The sequence below is a fragment of the Teleopsis dalmanni genome, chromosome 2, assembly GCF_002237135.1.
Source record: "Teleopsis dalmanni isolate 2A chromosome 2, ASM223713v2, whole genome shotgun sequence".
NCBI classification, from domain to species: domain Eukaryota; kingdom Metazoa; phylum Arthropoda; class Insecta; order Diptera; family Diopsidae; genus Teleopsis; species Teleopsis dalmanni.
The window spans coordinates 61,415,794-61,434,991 of NC_051847.1; the positions used below are offsets into that span (position 1 = coordinate 61,415,794).

The window sequence follows — 19,198 nt, forward strand, 5'->3', positions numbered from 1 at the left end:
TACGCCACTCCATATTCAGTAAAATTTGACTACGCCACTCCATATGAATGAGCAGCTTCTCAATCGTACTTAGTTCAGCTGATTCATGGTTATATCTAAGCCAAGACATCTGTTTACGTCCTACACCGCACGTCCTATACTGCTATACTTCCTTTTAGTATCGGTTTGTAGTAGATTATACTTAGCACTATGAATAATTTGCTATAAATAAGAAGTCTTGGAGCATTTGATAGTTATGAGTAGTTTTGTAGTTTTGACAGCATCATAGAACTTTTTCATTTGATACATGATTGGTCCAGAGTATCTTTAGTAAGTAATGGTATCATTGCAATTCAAAAGCTTTTATTTTAATCATTGTCGCAAAAGTAAATGTCGTATTTAAATCCATATATATATTTATATACATATTTATATATATATTTATATATATATTTATATATATATTTATATATATATTTATGTCCATAGTTTTATATTTAATTCATGGTTAGCTTAAAATTTTACAAATTTGTAAAAAGCATTTCTGACCATCTCGATTCGATACAATTTTTTTTTTTTTTATAAAATTATTTTTCGTTATATAAAATGATTGATATTAAATTTAAAAAATTTTTAACATTTCGGGAATAATATTGAGTAATACATATAAAAAAACATTATTGAGTACATGTATAATAAAATGTTTAATCATAATAAATTCAGATTTTCAATTTTATTTTGCGGATTAAGCTAAATCAAGATTTGTTGATTTGTTGCTTTTTTTATTATGGTTTAAGAGAATTGATATATTTTCTCATCGTAACTTCCTTTCACTTTTAATAACTTATGTGTTTATTTTAAAAACGGAAAACGTATCTTAATATTGAGATACGTTTAAATCTGTTAGAATATTACAATCGTTACTTATTTATGTCTAAACTTTAGTACGCAAGTTTCGGTCATGAAAGTTACGACCTAAAACTTTTTATTTTTATTATTTTTATTTTATTACTATTTTTAATGGAATGAAATATTTAGATATTTTTCAAATTTTATAACTAGAGCGGAAATGAAAATTTTTCTATTAATTTATTTTATTATGCACGTTATGTACTTTAATTCGTTATTTTATTTCTTTTCTATTTTTATTTATTGTGACATAAATGTCATTTTATGATGGGAACTATTGTCAATCACTACACAAACATAACAAAGCATGGCTCTCAATATTTAATAATTCAGATACACATAAAAGCGAATGCCATTCCAATCCATAGTGCATGCAAGCCACCGTCGTCAACCTTGTCAGTAAAACTTACTACAAAAGTAAAAATCTTGGACGATATTGTGACTTCGACTGAAGTCACATTTTAGTTTCACGTGCGGAAATCACGTAGTTTACATTGCGGATTATTTCCAGCTCCTTTTATTGTATTTATTCTTCCTTAAACACGCACACATGCTAACAGCACTATAAGGACGAAACACATTCTTTTTCACAATCTAGGAAATTGCATGTTTGTTCATTCATAAAGTATAAAAAATCAGACAAATATAACACATAAATACTTAAGTAACATATACTCCCATAAAGTGGTCTTATTGCTGAATTGGTAAAGTTGCTTATAATCTGTTCATTCATTTAACGCATCACTTGCTGTAGCAGCAACAACAACTATAAATATATATAGAAAAAAGTGTATCAAGTCCATTAGAATTGCTGTGTTGCCTTACAAAAAATGCTCATTCAATGTGTCAGTAGTTCATGACAAAGAGTGGTAATTGAATTAATTTAAGTTACAGGGTTGTCCAGGATGTCGCAGGTAACAGCGAAGCAATCATCTTAGATCGCCTATCACCCAGCACACAGTACTCAATAGCAGTGACGGCCATTTGGCTTGGTAAAAAGTACCGCAGCAGGCAAATAATATTTAGAACACTTGGTAAGCATATAGCCGAAATCTTTTGTGAATCTATATATATAGTATGTGAAATCTTAATTAATTTGAATTAGTAAATATTGATATATTTTTTTTCTTTGGAATTTTTTAAAGATATGCCAAAACCTGCTCTACAACAAGACTTCTCAGCGGCATCTAACTTAGGTGCAGGCAGCAATATTAATTTTGGGCCAAATTATGGTGGTAGAACAACCAATAGTAGTATATTTTCGGATGATGTCACTTCCACAGCAACAAATAATTTTGCACAGGGTACACACAGGGAACTACCAACGGTAAGTTAAAGTATATTTATTGACAGAAATATGTTAATTGTGATATAAGTTTTTATAAAAATTGTGTATAAATATTTTAAAACTAAAATTTAATGTTCTATGAATAGGAAACTATCTTCTACTAGAGAAAATTATAAATTCCAAAGTTTTAATTTTATAAACAGTTTTTTGCTGATCATAGAAAAGTGTTATAGCATATATACTTCAACCCCCGACAACGCGGTACCCTTATAACGCGTTTTCGTTACCCAATTTCAGTACCCCCATATGGACATTCCCCCATATAACGCGGGGATTTGTACAGTTCATAATTAGCTTCGCGTACCTTCTTACGAGTGTATACGGGGTATACGAGGGGTATAACGCGTTTTCCTATAACACGAAGCCAATCTACCGCGTCTAATCTATATATATATATATATAGCATTAGCAACCTAAAATTGCGTTTTGAACATTTTCGTTTCATGAAATAAGTCATTTATTTTAAAATATTATGAAAGTAAAAATTATCTACTTATTTTAATATTTGAAATATATATTAAATTTTAGATTCGCGGTGTAGAAATCGGAATTGTACTGATAGTGTTAATGGTGTGGGCTGGAGCCATAGCACTTTTCTTTAATCGTTGGGGCAAAATTCGCATGCTACTTCCATATCAGCCTGATTACAAACATGAACAGCTCAAAGTGCCAGGAGCAGGTAGCTGCAGTGGAGGCGTTTGCAATGGAAATCATTCACATCAGGTAATTACAAATAATATGAAGAATTTTCACTTCTCTAAAATATGTATATCAACGAATATATTAAGTGTTAAGCTAATATAAAAAAACCGAATTGCGTTGCACATGACGTATGAGTAACCTCACCATTAATTTTACTTATTTGAAAAAAAAAAATAAAAATAAAAAAGAAAATAAAAAATTAACTTAATGCAAAAAATTCAATTAATAAAAATTATTAATTTGAATGAGTATAGTTAACGATTTAGTACTAAATAATTATTTTTGCTACTTTATTTTTAGAATTTACACCCTGATATATATGTGAAGGTACATTATTGAATAAATAAAGTTCAGTTTTTTTTTTTTTGTTCATTTTATATCGTTACGAACACCTTGATTATTTAAGAACAAAACAAAAAACCAAAATTAAAACATATTTGATACTAAAAAAAAAAAGTTAATCAATATAATATATACAATATAAATAATCGACCTCAATTTGGCACCATTCATACTTATATACATAATCACCTGTTGCATCCAATATGTGCTGAGCTGAGAAGGCTTTGTACAATATTTAAATTGATTTTGTAATGGATAAGTAAATTGTAGTTCTCAAATTCACCAAAGTTGGTAATTTGTTACTGGCTTACAAAAATATATTCAATTAACTTTTCACTTATGCAGAATTTATAAGCTTGTCAAAAATTTCCTGGACAGAAATGTAATAAGCTGCGTCCATCACAGCAGCATGAATTGTATTGGCTCAATGTCCTGGGATTTATTGTTAGACCGCTTCTTTCTGTTTGTAGTTGTAGTTGCTTACTTTTTCAACATTTTAACATAAATAGTATATTAATACAGTTTTAATACACTTTATTGTAATGAACAGAGATAACTGATAAATATATATATATTGTACATAATATACCTCTTGCGAATTTAGTGCCTACCTCGCTGTGAAGGTTGTGGACTTTTTGATCGTTGCTTTCAATATCCACGGCGTGAATTGGAGCGTGATTGTGGTTGCCAATTTGCGCTGTTGCATAAGGCTGATGTGGATAGCTAGCAACCAGTGCATAACGATGGTCCCCAGCCATCGGAAAATCACGATAGCAGAAGTATAACCGCGCCACCACATCAGTGTAATGCAGATGATGATTGCAACAATATCGAAGCCATTGAGGAAAATAACATAATGCACAATGAAGATCATATACTGCATGATCAACAGAAACAAACGCTGCTACAGCTTAAAAATAAAAACGATCACAAGACTAGACAAAAGAGATTTGCTCAACAGCGTAGCATACTGAAGAACTCACAAGAGTACAACAGAGAGGAACAAGAATTGATGGAAGCCAAAAAACAAATGATACTAAGACGTCGCAGGCTGTTCAGTCACTATCGGCAATATGAGCAGTGGCGACGTAAACAATTCAGCTACGATCCCTGCTACTATCGCATCACTCCCAACCTGCCAAAGGGCCAATCAGTTTGCAGTGATGGTACAGGCACGGGTGCTTATCGGCGTAGACGCCAATACCGACGACAATATTCTTGTGCCGATCGCAGTCGTGAAGATTCTCGCGATAGAACCAGTGACACTATCAACACTGATTCCTCCACAATTTATCCAACCAATCCAACTGAGCGCATCAGTGTAAGTTCGCTCGTTAAAACTGAAGCGTTCATAAAGCTTAGATTTTTCTTTGTTAAACTGCCGCACTGCAAAATTGCACCACAACACACAATACCTTGCCTCTGCCTTCAAATTTATTCGTAAGCGGTTTGTTATTTGAAGCCTTTTCAACACTAGCAAATAATGAGAACTCTCTCAAAAACTGTACAATAGCAAGAATTGTTTAAATTATTTTTTAAATTCATATTATTTTTGTGTGGTCTTGTCTTTGAAAGTCTTTATTCTTGTACTATAAAATACCCTTTATCCTTCAAAATGCTTTTGTTACTGGGGTTATTGTTCTGTTGCACCAAATAGCGCACTTTGTTATTGTAAGTTTTGTTCAAGTTCGCAGCATAAATTTTTCAAAATTTTCTGCTTTATTTCAGTTCTTTCTCAGTTTGTTAAAAATACTCTTTTCTAGAGCTTCTTTATGTATGTTTTGTGACCATAAATCATTTTAATTTTTATCGAAAAGGTTATGGCAACAGTTTGAATATGCAAGTGTGCTTGTCCTTTCAGCAAATTTTAGACTACTCACAATTTATATTTTATATTTTATATTTTATATTTTATATTTTCTGTTTTCTTTATTCTTTATTGTTTATTGTTTAATTAATATCATTTTTCAACTCTTTTATCGCATTTTACTTAAACAATTTGCAAGTCATTCTCTTAGTACAACTTTGTGACGTAGATTTAATTTATTTTTGAAAGAAAATGGTAATAAATTCAACAATTCATAGCACTTAAAATGAACTTTATTATCATCCTTTTTTATATTTTTGATGACAAAGGATTAAGATTGTTAGCACAAGAAAAAGGGTATGATGTTAATAAAGTAACTTTCCTTTGTGCTGAATTCGTATACCAAATAATAGGTCAATATGCTTAGAAGAGTTTAAGCTCAATGTTGTTGTTACTCTTCATACTCTTATTAATAATACCGCATTTATCATAATTTAAACAAAGTAAACAAGAAGATAAGCAGAACAAAATTATAAATATTATTTACTGTGGTTTTAAGCATCGTTAATACTCTAAAAACCTCATTTAATATCTTATTATAATTGATTTATACATTTATTCATAAATATACATTTATAATTAAATGTGTATTAACTAACCAAACAAATATCCTATTAGATACAAAATAAACAACGCAAAATAAACTTAGTTTCGGTTTTCCTGTAGGTTGAATACAACAACACAAAAAATCAATTTCAATCTTTATAATTATCTCATTAATAATATTATTTTAAATATGTTGGCAAATTATTTTCTATAATTTAAGCATTTGTTTAAACATATTGCAGTGTATGGGCTTATACAAGTAATTGAGGTATGTTACTGAACTTCCTTATGATATGAAACATTGAATTGCATTGGTAGCATATATAAGACAATTGACCGAACGGTACTAGATAGATATTATTATTTAAATTAGCTTATAGTAGATAATTAAATACAAAGCAAATACAGAGATACCAACATGAGAATAAATATTTATTAAGCGTTAATAAATCAATAAAATTCTGATATAGAAGAAGTACTGAAAACATTGAGAGTACCGCACCGTACTTCACCGCATCTAAAACATTACATTATAAAAATATTAATTTGAAATGTTTGTTAAAGTTCCTACTTAAAAGATTTATCTTATGTAGTAAAATATCGTTTAATATATGATTATCGTTAACAAGCACAAGATCGATATATGGGCTTAGAATATTTCTCAATTGTTTAATTGCATCTTGTATTTTTAATTTTCAATATTGAATATATTTTCAAGTATATAAAGTTTTTAAAAAGAGTTTTATTTATTACATTTCTTAGTGCAGTTAGTTAGCATTTTTTAATATATTTTGGTTTGTCATTTAATTTTTATTATTATGTTGAAGCTATTTGAGCCAGTGCACTTAAGCACTTTTACTGTTTCTTAACTCGTGGTATTTTTAAAACCCCTCTTTACGCCTTGACTAGATTATTGTGTATCACTTCATTAACATAGACTCAGCAATAATCTGCATATCTCCCCGAGGAGCCTGTAACCATTCTGAGATTTGAAAACATGGTGTTGGTAAGTCTGTCAGTTTTCGCAAATAATTTCAGGGCTCTATCCTTTATGTATGTTTTGATGGAATCAACCTTGACGTCCTAATGTACCATGGTACTTTGAAAAGTCTTCTCAGAGCCTGGCTTTATGCAATTTCTAGCTGGTGAATAGTAGTATTTGAAGCTCTACTAAACGCTACACAACCATATAAAAGCCACCATTTTTTATTTTATTCTGATTTCATTTTTTCTATTTTTAGTGCAGTTAACTAGCATATTTTTAACTCCCTTCTGATGGTTTTATTTTAATTTCTTTAATGTAGTTAGATGCTTTTTTGTTATTAATTCTCATTATTATTTCATTATAATTATCTAACACTTTCACCGTTCTTTTAATTTGCATTTTAATGACACATGAAAATATTTACAAGTAAACCCATTTTGTAATAAGGATGTATGTATTTTTAAACTAAATTTCTGTAGTATTGTAAATAAATTTTGTTATTTTATTTTATTTAAAGATCCACAGTTCTGGTTTTTTTTTTTTGTTTTTTAATAAATATTTTTTCCAATAATTCAAATTATCTGAATTATTATTTTTGGTACTACTTATTTCAGACAAATCACTGCATTTTGTTTTTTTAATTTTAAGTTTATTATATCTAATAAAATAAACAATTGATATATTTCTAAGATAATTGCGTTTTGCTAATCTTGAACTAGTAGACTTGTTGCAGAAGTTAAAGGTAGTTATTGCTTATTCAATTATTTTTATCTCTCAGACCGAGATTTTTATCTATCAGACAAACTCAGAAAAATTGTGTCTAGCTATTAGCAGTATTAAAGTTTTTAAGCTACCTAAATGATTAGTTAGATTCAGTTTTACAACCAGCCGTAATTGATAAGTCAATAACACATTTTTATATAATTCGGTATTATATAAACCAGTAGATATATTATAATAAAATCACCAAATTTTTCTATTTTTACCAAATTTTTTTATATTTAAAAACATTTTTCAGGAATATTTTGTGTAGAGTGTGGGTGTTGCGGTCAAGGAGCTATCGCGAAACTTTTTGACCCTAAGTAATGGTTGGTTGCAGTGACAGACTATCAGATAATTTTTCATGTACCTCAATTAGCAATTTTTAGCCGTTTTGATACTACATTCTTCGCAAAAACTTTTTAGATAAAATAATACAGACTAAATCCAACCCACTGAATTCAGAAAATTTAATAGATCGTTCGTCTGTATAGTCTGATTAGCTGTCAAAGAAATACCTTTCTAAAAACCTGTTTCGTTTGAACGCCAAAGCCGGTATTTGACAGAAAAACTGTTAAATGGTTTCTTTTTTCCCGCAGGTTTCCATAATTTCTGTAGTGAGAATTACATTAGGTTACTAATAAAATATAAATATTTTTTATCTCAAATTTAAATTTTCTTTCTATTATAGTTTTTGTGACATTCATAAAAATAAAAAAGTTGAGCAAGTTTGGGTCAAATTCGACGTAGGTTCAGTAATTGAATTGAGCTCAAAATTCATTTAAAAGAAAGTCCATCTTAACAACTATAGTTAAAAATTTATTTCTTTGATATTCGTACGGGATCAGAAAATACTTCATTTTAATCGTCTATTATTACTCCTATTCGAAAACATCTATCGCATCACATCCTCGAAATTGTCTGGGGAAGTTGAGTTGTATAACTGCTGTTATGTTCTAGAATTGCCCTTGTTAAATCATTTGGTCTTCCAGAGAAACCTAAGTAGATCCAAGAAGTCTGCTTTCATTATCTTTGTCAGGATAATGAAGAAATATTTTGCATAAAATTCAATATTTTTATATATATTGGGTAAAATTTCTCAAGGTCTACAAAACTGTTTCTTAAAGAATATAAGATTGTATAAAGTTAATATTTTTAATAAATTTAATATATGAAATATTTTTAATGTATTTAATATATAATTTATTTTTAATATATAATACATACTAATAAATTTATACTTAATATATTTATTTAATATAAAGTTAATATACTTTTTATGTTCATCTACTAAAATAAATTTAAACATTTGGATCGAAGACTTTAGACGGTCGAAAATGTTGGAGATGATTAAGAATATTCAAAGAACTATTCGAACATAAAAATATTTGATTTATTAAAATTTATTTTATTTTATTTTTTTTTTATTGTGTTTATATAGATACATTAATAGCATTAACTATGTTCGAACCCAATACATAATATAGTTTAAATAATATCTGAAGCACTACTGTATTTACATTTCTACAAATTAGATTGAAAGAACAAGAGTCCTATTCTTTAGGGAACAATGGATCGGTCAAAGAATTAATTTAAGAATACAAAAATCACATATATCCTTTTTTTTATTAATTGTAAAATAATAAATATCATTAACTGCAAAATTGTGTTGGACCCGTGTAAAAGTGTCACAATATTCACAAAATAAAGGAAAATTCTTATCACAAAAAATAATTATTAAAGCTTGAAAAAATTATTGTTTTAGAAATATTGTATGTTAAAACGATATATTTCAAATGTCATAATATTATAAATATTTGTGTAATATGTAAGCACAAAACCACTCGTGAAAACAAGCAAAATTGAAAACAAACACAGCCTAGAACTCACGCTATTAGCAACAACAGCAACACATTTCATGCATTTTGCGCATTAATGAAGGCTGCACTACAAAGGCAAGCAAACCACGACGAGATAAACAAAACAGGACATAACCTTTGACTTTGTAACTTGTAATGAACGCTTAAATCCATTAAAAAACTTCGCTGGTTAGGTACATGAGGAACTCAGAAATGCGCATAAAGAACTGAATATTGATATATGTGGTTTAAGCAATATAAAGGACCGATTTAGACAAGTAGCTGGTAAATATCAATGACAGCCCCTCTTGTAAAATGGAATCAAATACACTTAAGTGAACCCATTGTTGGGTAAAGTGAAGCTAGTATAATATACCTATAGTGCTAGGTATACTAGCACTTCAAAATATAATTCACATGTTCTCTGACACTTTTTTTTTAATATTTGTTGTATATGAAGAAATGATAATGTTTTAAATTATCTGCATTGATATCAGAAAACACAGTGTAAAATAATATGAAAGTTTTCTTTAATTATTGAAACTTATACCATGTTCCCACTGCAGCTTAATTAATTTATATTAATCAATGGCATAAATATATTAAAAGAGCTTTTATTTGTCTGAAAGTTCTGCGAAAGTTCTAAGAGAGCTTTTGTTTTATTTAATTTATTAATTGATCATCGAAAACGCAGAAAATGGAAAATTTATGTGTATTTTGAGAAATTCCAATCTCTTGCTTCATTGCAGTGTATAGTAAAATGATAGTTTTTTTTAATTATTGAGACTTATACCATGTTCCCACTGCATCTTAATTAATTTATATTAATCAAATTAAGCTTTGGTCGTTTTCGTTGGCATAAATTGATTGAAAGAGCTTTTATTTGTCTGAAAGTTCTGTGAAAGTTCTAAGAGAGCTTTTGTTTTATTATATTTCAATTATTGGTGGATAATATTTAATTTTCTATTATTAATAGAAATTAATTAATTGATAATCGAAAACGAAGGCTATGGGAACAAAGTATTAAGTTGTAACGGCCAAAATTTTGTCAACCAAAAATTTGATCGTTACAACGTCGTGGGTATAGCTGTCTACTAAACACAACACGACCACCTAACACACAACAAGTAACACTCACTCGAAGGTTCCTGTAATAAAAATTGTTAAATACTTATAAAAACATTAAGTTAAACCAACTCACCCCAATCCTCTGCCACCAACAACGTGACTTTGAATTTGACAAATCTTAAAATTGTATGAAAATCCTTGGTTAGTGCGTGAACAATTTTTGAATAAATAAGACACATATCTTGAGCTATCGTTGGGTGTTCTATTTTGCTGGAACTTTATTGGAAAATAAAATCATTTTAAAATAATTTTCTAATTAATAGAATTAAATACACACGTTCACCGGCACAACACATTGCTAACAAACAAACGAGAGCAAAACAAAATAATAGTAAAGAGACCTGTCAAACGAAGAAAGCTTTGTGCAGAAAAGGTGTAGAAGTGGATCACAACTCAGACAAAAACCACTTCTAAAAGGTACTCAAAGAAATGTAAATTCGCCGTGAAACTAAACTTTCGCTCAGTGCGGTACAGAAAAGGAGCTTTAATGTTGGGTCAACAAACTTTAACGTTTTTTTTCAGCTGACACCGTTGACCATGGAGGGGATAAAAGGAGCGTTCACCAAGAAGAAGGTCTCTTGTTTGTTCTACCGCGGAAGAAAGACTCCTGGCTCTGGTTTCCGTTGCAGCTAAAAAGTACGTGACTAAGACGGCGGTGTCACCAGTGAAATTTGAGTGACTCTTCAAACTTAGTGAGAATATTTTGTTAAAAAAATTTTATACATAGAGATTATATATATTGAAAATTTTATTTATAAATTGTGAACATTTAAAAATTGAATCTTGTAACCAAAGTCAAAGTTAAGTAAAAATAAAAATTACGTATAATTTAAAATTTTGTACACAGAAATTATATATTTGATAATATCGAAATATTGAAACTTTTATTTATAAATTGTGAACATTTAAAAATTGAATCTTGTAACCAAAGTCAAAGTTAAGTAAAAATAAAAAGTACGTAAAATTTAAAATTTTGTACACAGAAATTATATATTTGATAATATCGAAATATAGAATATTTTATTTATAAATTGTGAACATTTAAAAATTGAATTTTGTAACCAAAGTCAAAGTTAAGTAAAAATAAAAAGTACGTAAAATTTAAAATTTTGTACACAGAAATTATATATTTGATAATATCGAAATATAGAATATTTTATTTATAAATTGTGAACATTTAAAAATTGAATTTTGTAACCAAAGTCAAAGTTAAGTAAAAATAAAAAGTACGCACAAATTAAAATCTTGTACACATAGATTATATATATTTGATAATATCGAAATATTGAAAATTTTGCAATAATAAATTGGGAAAAAAACTTAACAATTGAATTTTACTAGTGGCTGTAAAGCCAAATAAAAGTACGTACAAATTATATCTTAGACATAATTGTTTGGTTGTTAATATAATAAATCTTAACAATTTCTTTTATATTGAATAAATAAATTAAAAGGAAAATAAACTAAAAGTGTATTTCAACAAACGCAATCAGATTCTTAACCAAATACAGAATTGATAAAGTACCACATAGACTAGCTACTCCTGAACGGTATAAATTCAAGGTGGGAATCCAGCACAACGACACAAGTGAGAGACACAGGTAAGAAAGATTCGGGGCTTCAATAGTAACTGAATCTCGGTTGTACGGGGTATAACTCACGTAGCTTTAATAGTCACGTGAGTCTATACCATAGTGTCGGAAACGATAGGTAGCTTTAATAGTCACCTAACGTCTCCGGCCCCTGGGCGCTTTAACAGTGAACAGGGAAGGACGTGTGATCAGCGACCTGTAATACCACTCACGTAGCTTTAACAGTCACGCGTGCTGGTATTATATCGTGTCTATTTCAGTCAAGTGATTCCTTTGTGTCTGTGATTCCGATTGGTATTCGAACCTAGGTATCTGTAATTAAGAGCAATCAGAAGTGACGGGGTCTCACTAAATAAATTTCTTGTGTGGACCTTGGACAAGACTGAGTTATCCCAGCTATAAACGAACCGCTAGAAAAGGTTCATTACAAGTGGCGCCCGAGCAGGGACCCTGAGACCAGCACTTCACGACTCGAATAGCAACTGTTTCAATATCAATAACGAGGTGATATACACACAACTAACATGGGCAGGTCGTAAATATTTTTTTTATATTTTACGAAAACATGACTTGAGAACCTCATAGAATTCGGGCTGGATACTACGGAATAATGTAAGACTTGCGGCGGTAAATAACAAACTTCGTAACACAGGGAAAGCAACATGGAATATACACGCGACAGAGAATATAGTGAAACATCAGAGCGACATAGCATGATCAGCGATACAACAGCAAGGCAGTTACATTCACATCCGCAATGTGATGTACACTCGTATCTTCCTCAAAGGAACACACAGGCAAGCGTCATTGACCAGGTCAGAAAATGGGCGATCCGGTATGATGACAACAGCGATCCATTGACGTTTATCGAGCGATTGGAAGAATTAGCGGATCTGTATGCCATATCAACGAACATGTTGCCTCGAACAATGCCCCTGTTACTAGATGGAGAAGGTTTGGTGTGGTTTAGATACAATAAGAAAGACTGGAATCACTGGGAAGCGTTCAAGAGAGATTTTCTGAAATTCTTTCTACCACATCAATATTTCGAGCGATTGGAGGACGAACTGAGAAACCGATTACAGAAACCAGGAGAGACGTTTAAAATGTATCTTTTGGAACTACAAAAACTAATGCGACACGCAGGTTTAAATCAAGAGTCACAATTAGAACGAGTATATCGCAACATGAGCACAGAGTACCAAGTATACATCAAACGTCGGAATTTCACTTGTCTAAAGGAATTAATAGCACTAGCTGAGGACTTCGAAGAACTACGCGAAGAGCAGAATGAAGTAAGTCGAGCACGAGATAGCGAGGTAATCTTCGGGCGCGTAGCAGTGGAATGTGCACGACCGCTGATAATACAGAAGACCATGAGACGCATAGCCAATACACCGAAATGTGATAAAATCATTCATAGTCCAGTCTCCAAGTCACCTTTCCGCAGCCAGCAGCAACACCAGCCAATCGCCAAGCAAACACCTGCAGAAACGTCTAGAATTTTTACTTCAACTACTGCAGCAAGCATATCAACACAAAGCGTGCGACATCGAAATGACGCGGAACAACATCATGTATCACCGCAAGATCGCAAACTAATCCCAGAAAATCCAAAAATAATTAAGCAACAGCGAGTTCCACAAGAGCAAGAACCATTACAAGTCCAATTGAAACAAATGCAACAAGAGCAAGATCCGAGTTCAATCAGGCTGCAAATACCAGAAATACAACAAGAACAAAGTCCTAAAGTCAAAGAAATGTCAACAGAGTTTAATAACCAGCGAGTAATACGAAATCAAGAAACATTGCAAGTTCAATTGAAACAAATGCAACAAGAGCATCATTCGAGACCTATCAAAGTGCAAGTACCAGAAGTACAACAAGAACAAAGTCCTAAAGTCAAAGAAATATCAGCAGAGTATTGTCAACCACGAGTCATACAAAAACAGGAAATATTACAAGTTCAAATGAAGCAAGTAACGCAGCAACAAGATCCAAGACCTAATAGTGTACAAAAGGCGCAACGACACCGAGATCCAAGTCCCATCATGGTAGCACCTGATGTAAAACAACATCAAGCTACACAAGAACAAGCAGCACAGCACCAAGATCTAAAACATATCAAAAAACAAATACCAGAAATACCACGACAACCAAATCCTAAATTCAACGAAATGCCAGCAGAATTTGGTCAACAGCTAGATATACATGAGCACGTGGCACAACAGCAAGATTCAAGACCTAGTAGCATGGAAGAAGTACAACGACACCGAAGTGCAAGCCCTATCAATGTACCGCCAGGTCCAGATGGAAAACAGCTACTAGATACCCCAGAGCACGCAGTACAAGAAGTGTTTAACATCTCGCAAGAACAACCACCGTCAAAGACTTCGCTAATACCATGGAAGCAAAAGGATAAAATTATCAAAACGAATTCAACAAAAGGTCAAATATATGATGAAATACTTAGTCTTACCCAATCATTACCATTAACACAACTACCACAGCAAAAGGAAAAAACAATCCGCCTTCTAAAACAAGTAGGAGTATGTTACGAGTATCACGCATCGAAAAATCCACCTAGTATTCAAAGTCGACAACAACAAGTGAAACAGCGAAGTGTATTTCAACAAGACGATCATCACACCAAAGAGCAACACGACTTTTATAAAATATATAAGAGTCCAAAGCAACGTCACAGAAATCACGCTGGCAGGTAATGGTTCAGGGCAAATCACGTTTCCCGAAAGAAAGGAGGGAGTGTAACGGCCAAAATTTTGTCAACCAAAAATTTGATCGTTACAACGTCGTGGGTATAGCTGTCTACTAAACACAACACGACCACCTAACACACAACAAGTAACACTCACTCGAAGGTTCCTGTAATAAAAATTGTTAAATACTTATAAAAACATTAAGTTAAACCAACTCACCCCAATCCTCTGCCACCAACAACGTGACTTTGAATTTGACAAATCTTAAAATTGTATGAAAATCCTTGGTTAGTGCGTGAACAATTTTTGAATAAATAAGACACATATCTTGAGCTATCGTTGGGTGTTCTATTTTGCTGGAACTTTATTGGAAAATAAAATCATTTTAAAATAATTTTCTAATTAATAGAATTAAATACACACGTTCACCGGCACAACACATTGCTAACAAACAAACGAGAGCAAAACAAAATAATAGTAAAGAGACCTGTCAAACGAAGAAAGCTTTGTGCAGAAAAGGTGTAGAAGTGGATCACAACTCAGACAAAAACCACTTCTAAAAGGTACTCAAAGAAATGTAAATTCGCCGTGAAACTAAACTTTCGCTCAGTGCGGTACAGAAAAGGAGCTTTAATGTTGGGTCAACAAACTTTAACGTTTTTTTCAGCTGACACCGTTGACCATGGAGGGGATAAAAGGAGCGTTCACCAAGAAGAAGGTCTCTTGTTTGTTCTACCGCGGAAGAAAGACTCCTGGCTCTGGTTTCCGTTGCAGTTAAAAAGTACGTGACTAAGACGGCGGTGTCACCAGTGAAATTTGAGTGACTCTTCAAACTTAGTGAGAATATTTTGTTAAAAAAAAATTTTATACATAGAGATTATATATATTGAAAATTTTATTTATAAATTGTGAACATTTAAAAATTGAATCTTGTAACCAAAGTCAAAGTTAAGTAAAAATAAAAATTACGTATAATTTAAAATTTTGTACACAGAAATTATATATTTGATAATATCGAAATATTGAAACTTTTATTTATAAATTGTGAACATTTAAAAATTGAATCTTGTAACCAAAGTCAAAGTTAAGTAAAAATAAAAAGTACGTAAAATTTAAAATTTTGTACACAGAAATTATATATTTGATAATATCGAAATATAGAATATTTTATTTATAAATTGTGAACATTTAAAAATTGAATTTTGTAACCAAAGTCAAAGTTAAGTAAAAATAAAAAGTACGTAAAATTTAAAATTTTGTACACAGAAATTATATATTTGATAATATCGAAATATAGAATATTTTATTTATAAATTGTGAACATTTAAAAATTGAATTTTGTAACCAAAGTCAAAGTTAAGTAAAAATAAAAAGTACGCACAAATTAAAATCTTGTACACATAGATTATATATATTTGATAATATCGAAATATTGAAAATTTTGCAATAATAAATTGGGAAAAAAACTTAACAATTGAATTTTACTAGTGGCTGTAAAGCCAAATAAAAGTACGTACAAATTATATCTTAGACATAATTGTTTGGTTGTTAATATAATAAATCTTAACAATTTCTTTTATATCGAATAAATAAATTAAAAGGAAAATAAACTAAAAGTGTATTTCAACAAACGCAATCAGATTCTTAACCAAATACAGAATTGATAAAGTACCACATAGACTAGCTACTCCTGAACGGTATAAATTCAAGGTGGGAATCCAGCACAACGACACAAGTGAGAGACACAGGTAAGAAAGATTCGGGGCTTCAATAGTAACTGAATCTCGGTTGTACGGGGTATAACTCACGTAGCTTTAATAGTCACGTGAGTCTTTACCATAGTGTCGGAAACGATAGGTAGCTTTAATAGTCACCTAACGTCTCCGGCCCCTGGGCGCTTTAACAGTGAACAGGGAAGGGCGTGTGATCAGCGACCTGTAATACCACTCACGTAGCTTTAACAGTCACGCGTGCTGGTATTATATCGTGTCTATTTCAGTCAAGTGATTCCTTTGTGTCTGTGATTCCGATTGGTATTCGAACCTAGGTATCTGTAATTAAGAGCAATCAGAAGTGACGGGGTCTCACTAAATAAATTTCTTGTGTGGACCTTGGACAAGACTGAGTTATCCCAGCTATAAACGAACCGCTAGAAAAGGTTCATTACAAAGTAGACACCGTTCTGTAAAGACTCTTATTAGGATATAATAAAACATTGTTGACGATGAACCTTTAATGTTGGGGCATTTGTTAAGGTACTAAGTAAACAACTTCACAATAAAACTTAAATAGTATCTGTTTCACAACATTGCATTGATACTTTATTATAAGAATCTACGCGGTCTAGCAACGCCATAATATATATTTTGAATTAGTTGTGATTAAGTTTAAAATCCAGGCTTCTTCGTCGGTTTAGGGACGCACAACACACAATTCATCGTGATCAGCACTAAATAAATTTTATCACGGCTTTTTAACCGTACAAGTATTAAGGTTTGTTCCTTTTTTTGTTTAAATTTAATTTAATTTATAATAATCATTATAAGTGAACTTGTAATATTGAAATAAACGAACTTTATTTATAATGAGATCGACTTTTTTTTGTTATATAATCTTCATAATATTTACAATATAAATAGTTTCTAAAGATAAAAATACAATAATACAATATTATTAAAAAATTGGGTGATCTATTGGATATTGTGAACTTCAATCCGTTGTGTAGGGTGTTTGTAGTCAGTATTGGTTTTACAGGTGGGCACTAGAGGACGACATCTCAAGGTGTCAGATATAAGGGGAAGCCGGTTGCAAGTCAAAAAATAGTATTTCATTCAATACTTTTGTTCACAATTGTACTAAAACTATAAAGATTACTAATACTTTTTTAACTGCACGTAAACTACTAAATGATAAGGTACTTTAGATCATATTAAGCCATACATAATTACTAGCAGCACCGCTGCAAGCAATTGTATATATTTTTCACTGCTTTGTTATGAGTTTCGATATATATAAGGGGCGTGAGAGCCATCCCGCATAGGAAGCTCGTTTGTAGTATTACAAACGGCATTGCTTATACTTCTCAGTACAAGCATTTTATAATTATAACATATGTATGCAAGACAAAGCGCAATCGAACTTAACATTTTATTTACACATTTGATACCAGTAAGCTATTAATGTCTTAAGTTATTATTAATGTTGATTTATTTTCTTAAAAAGATTATACCATATATTCAATACAAAATACAAGTGCCAACCTGTATTTTAATTGCACTAAAAAAACATAGTATTGGTTTGATAAAAATATATATCATAAAAATATTTAATTTAATAAAAAATACATTTGTTTACATTTATAAGTATTGAAGGTATCGCAGGTCATACTATTATTCGTAGAAATTATGTCTCAAATATCAACATCCTGAATATTGTAGGATATCACATTGATTTTGCAAACTTTTTACTGTAATGAATATTTACAAATTTCTTAAATTTTGTAAATTGTGGTATTAAAATAGAAAAAAAAAACAAGAACTATATACGCCTAATAAGTACTATATTGCTTAACCTTTGAGTCAAGACCCAAAAATTTATCCAAAACAATTATATAGAAAACAATCTTTAACATAAAATAATTAAAATATCATACATGTATATATTATATTATGTATGTATTATACACATAATATATACATAATATATATAGATATATATATAGATATACGTTTTGTTGGGTGTTGATTGAGAGATCTTTAAACGTAATTGTAAGTTTGATCTCCAAAAAAGTTTTCGTAGAAGGGTTCGAACAGTAATGAAGAAACAACAAAAATTTGATTATTTTATTGAAATTTGACTGACCACACAAAGCTGTGTTGAGTATTGTGAAGTACTCATCAAGGATTCTAGAAAATATTCGATTTTTTATTAAATCAGTTCAGAGTGCGTATATAATTTGTTGGACTACAAGTGACAAGCTTAGCACTCGTGCCTGTCAAATTAGAATTGTTGACTAGTCGTGTTTTTCCGCAAACTTTCAATGCTCAAGTTTCAAGTTTTTTATCACTTTATTTGTAACAATGTTATAGTTAGCTCCTGAAAGTTTGAAATCGATCCGGCACCTAGAACTAATATATCAGATATGGTATATACCTAAAATTAATATACCTAGAACTAAATATATCAGTTTAAGATTAAAAACACAGCACACATGTATTGAGACAAAGGTTGATATGGAAGATATATAAAGATCGTAACTCATAAAGACGAACATATGGGTATTATTATTCTTATTCTTATTTCTGTTATTTAAAGAACCTAACTCATAAAAAGAACATATGGGTACTTATAAGAAAATTTTTAGCTTTGATATTGAAAACATGTGCATAAGTTACATCTTTTTGAATTCTTTCAGTATGCTTTCAAGTCCCAATCGATGTGACGATGAATGTGCTTTTGTAATTCA

General features: G+C 30.7%; 1 protein-coding gene across 2 annotated transcripts in view; it reads left to right on the forward strand.

Moving 5' to 3' along the window:
- The window catches only part of LOC119680818, a 52,634-nt gene that overhangs the window by 30,926 nt on the left and 2,510 nt on the right, over positions 1–19,198 (forward strand). Inside the window, exons 3-5 of one of the 2 annotated variants that reach the window (XM_038093812.1) lie at positions 1,777–1,922; positions 2,034–2,215; positions 2,765–2,959. In XM_038093812.1, coding sequence (XP_037949740.1) covers positions 1,777–1,922; positions 2,034–2,215; positions 2,765–2,959 — 523 coding nt within the window. The remainder of the gene's footprint in view (positions 1–1,776; positions 1,923–2,033; positions 2,216–2,764; positions 2,960–19,198) is intronic. The other variant, XM_038093813.1, reaches the window with a different exon arrangement.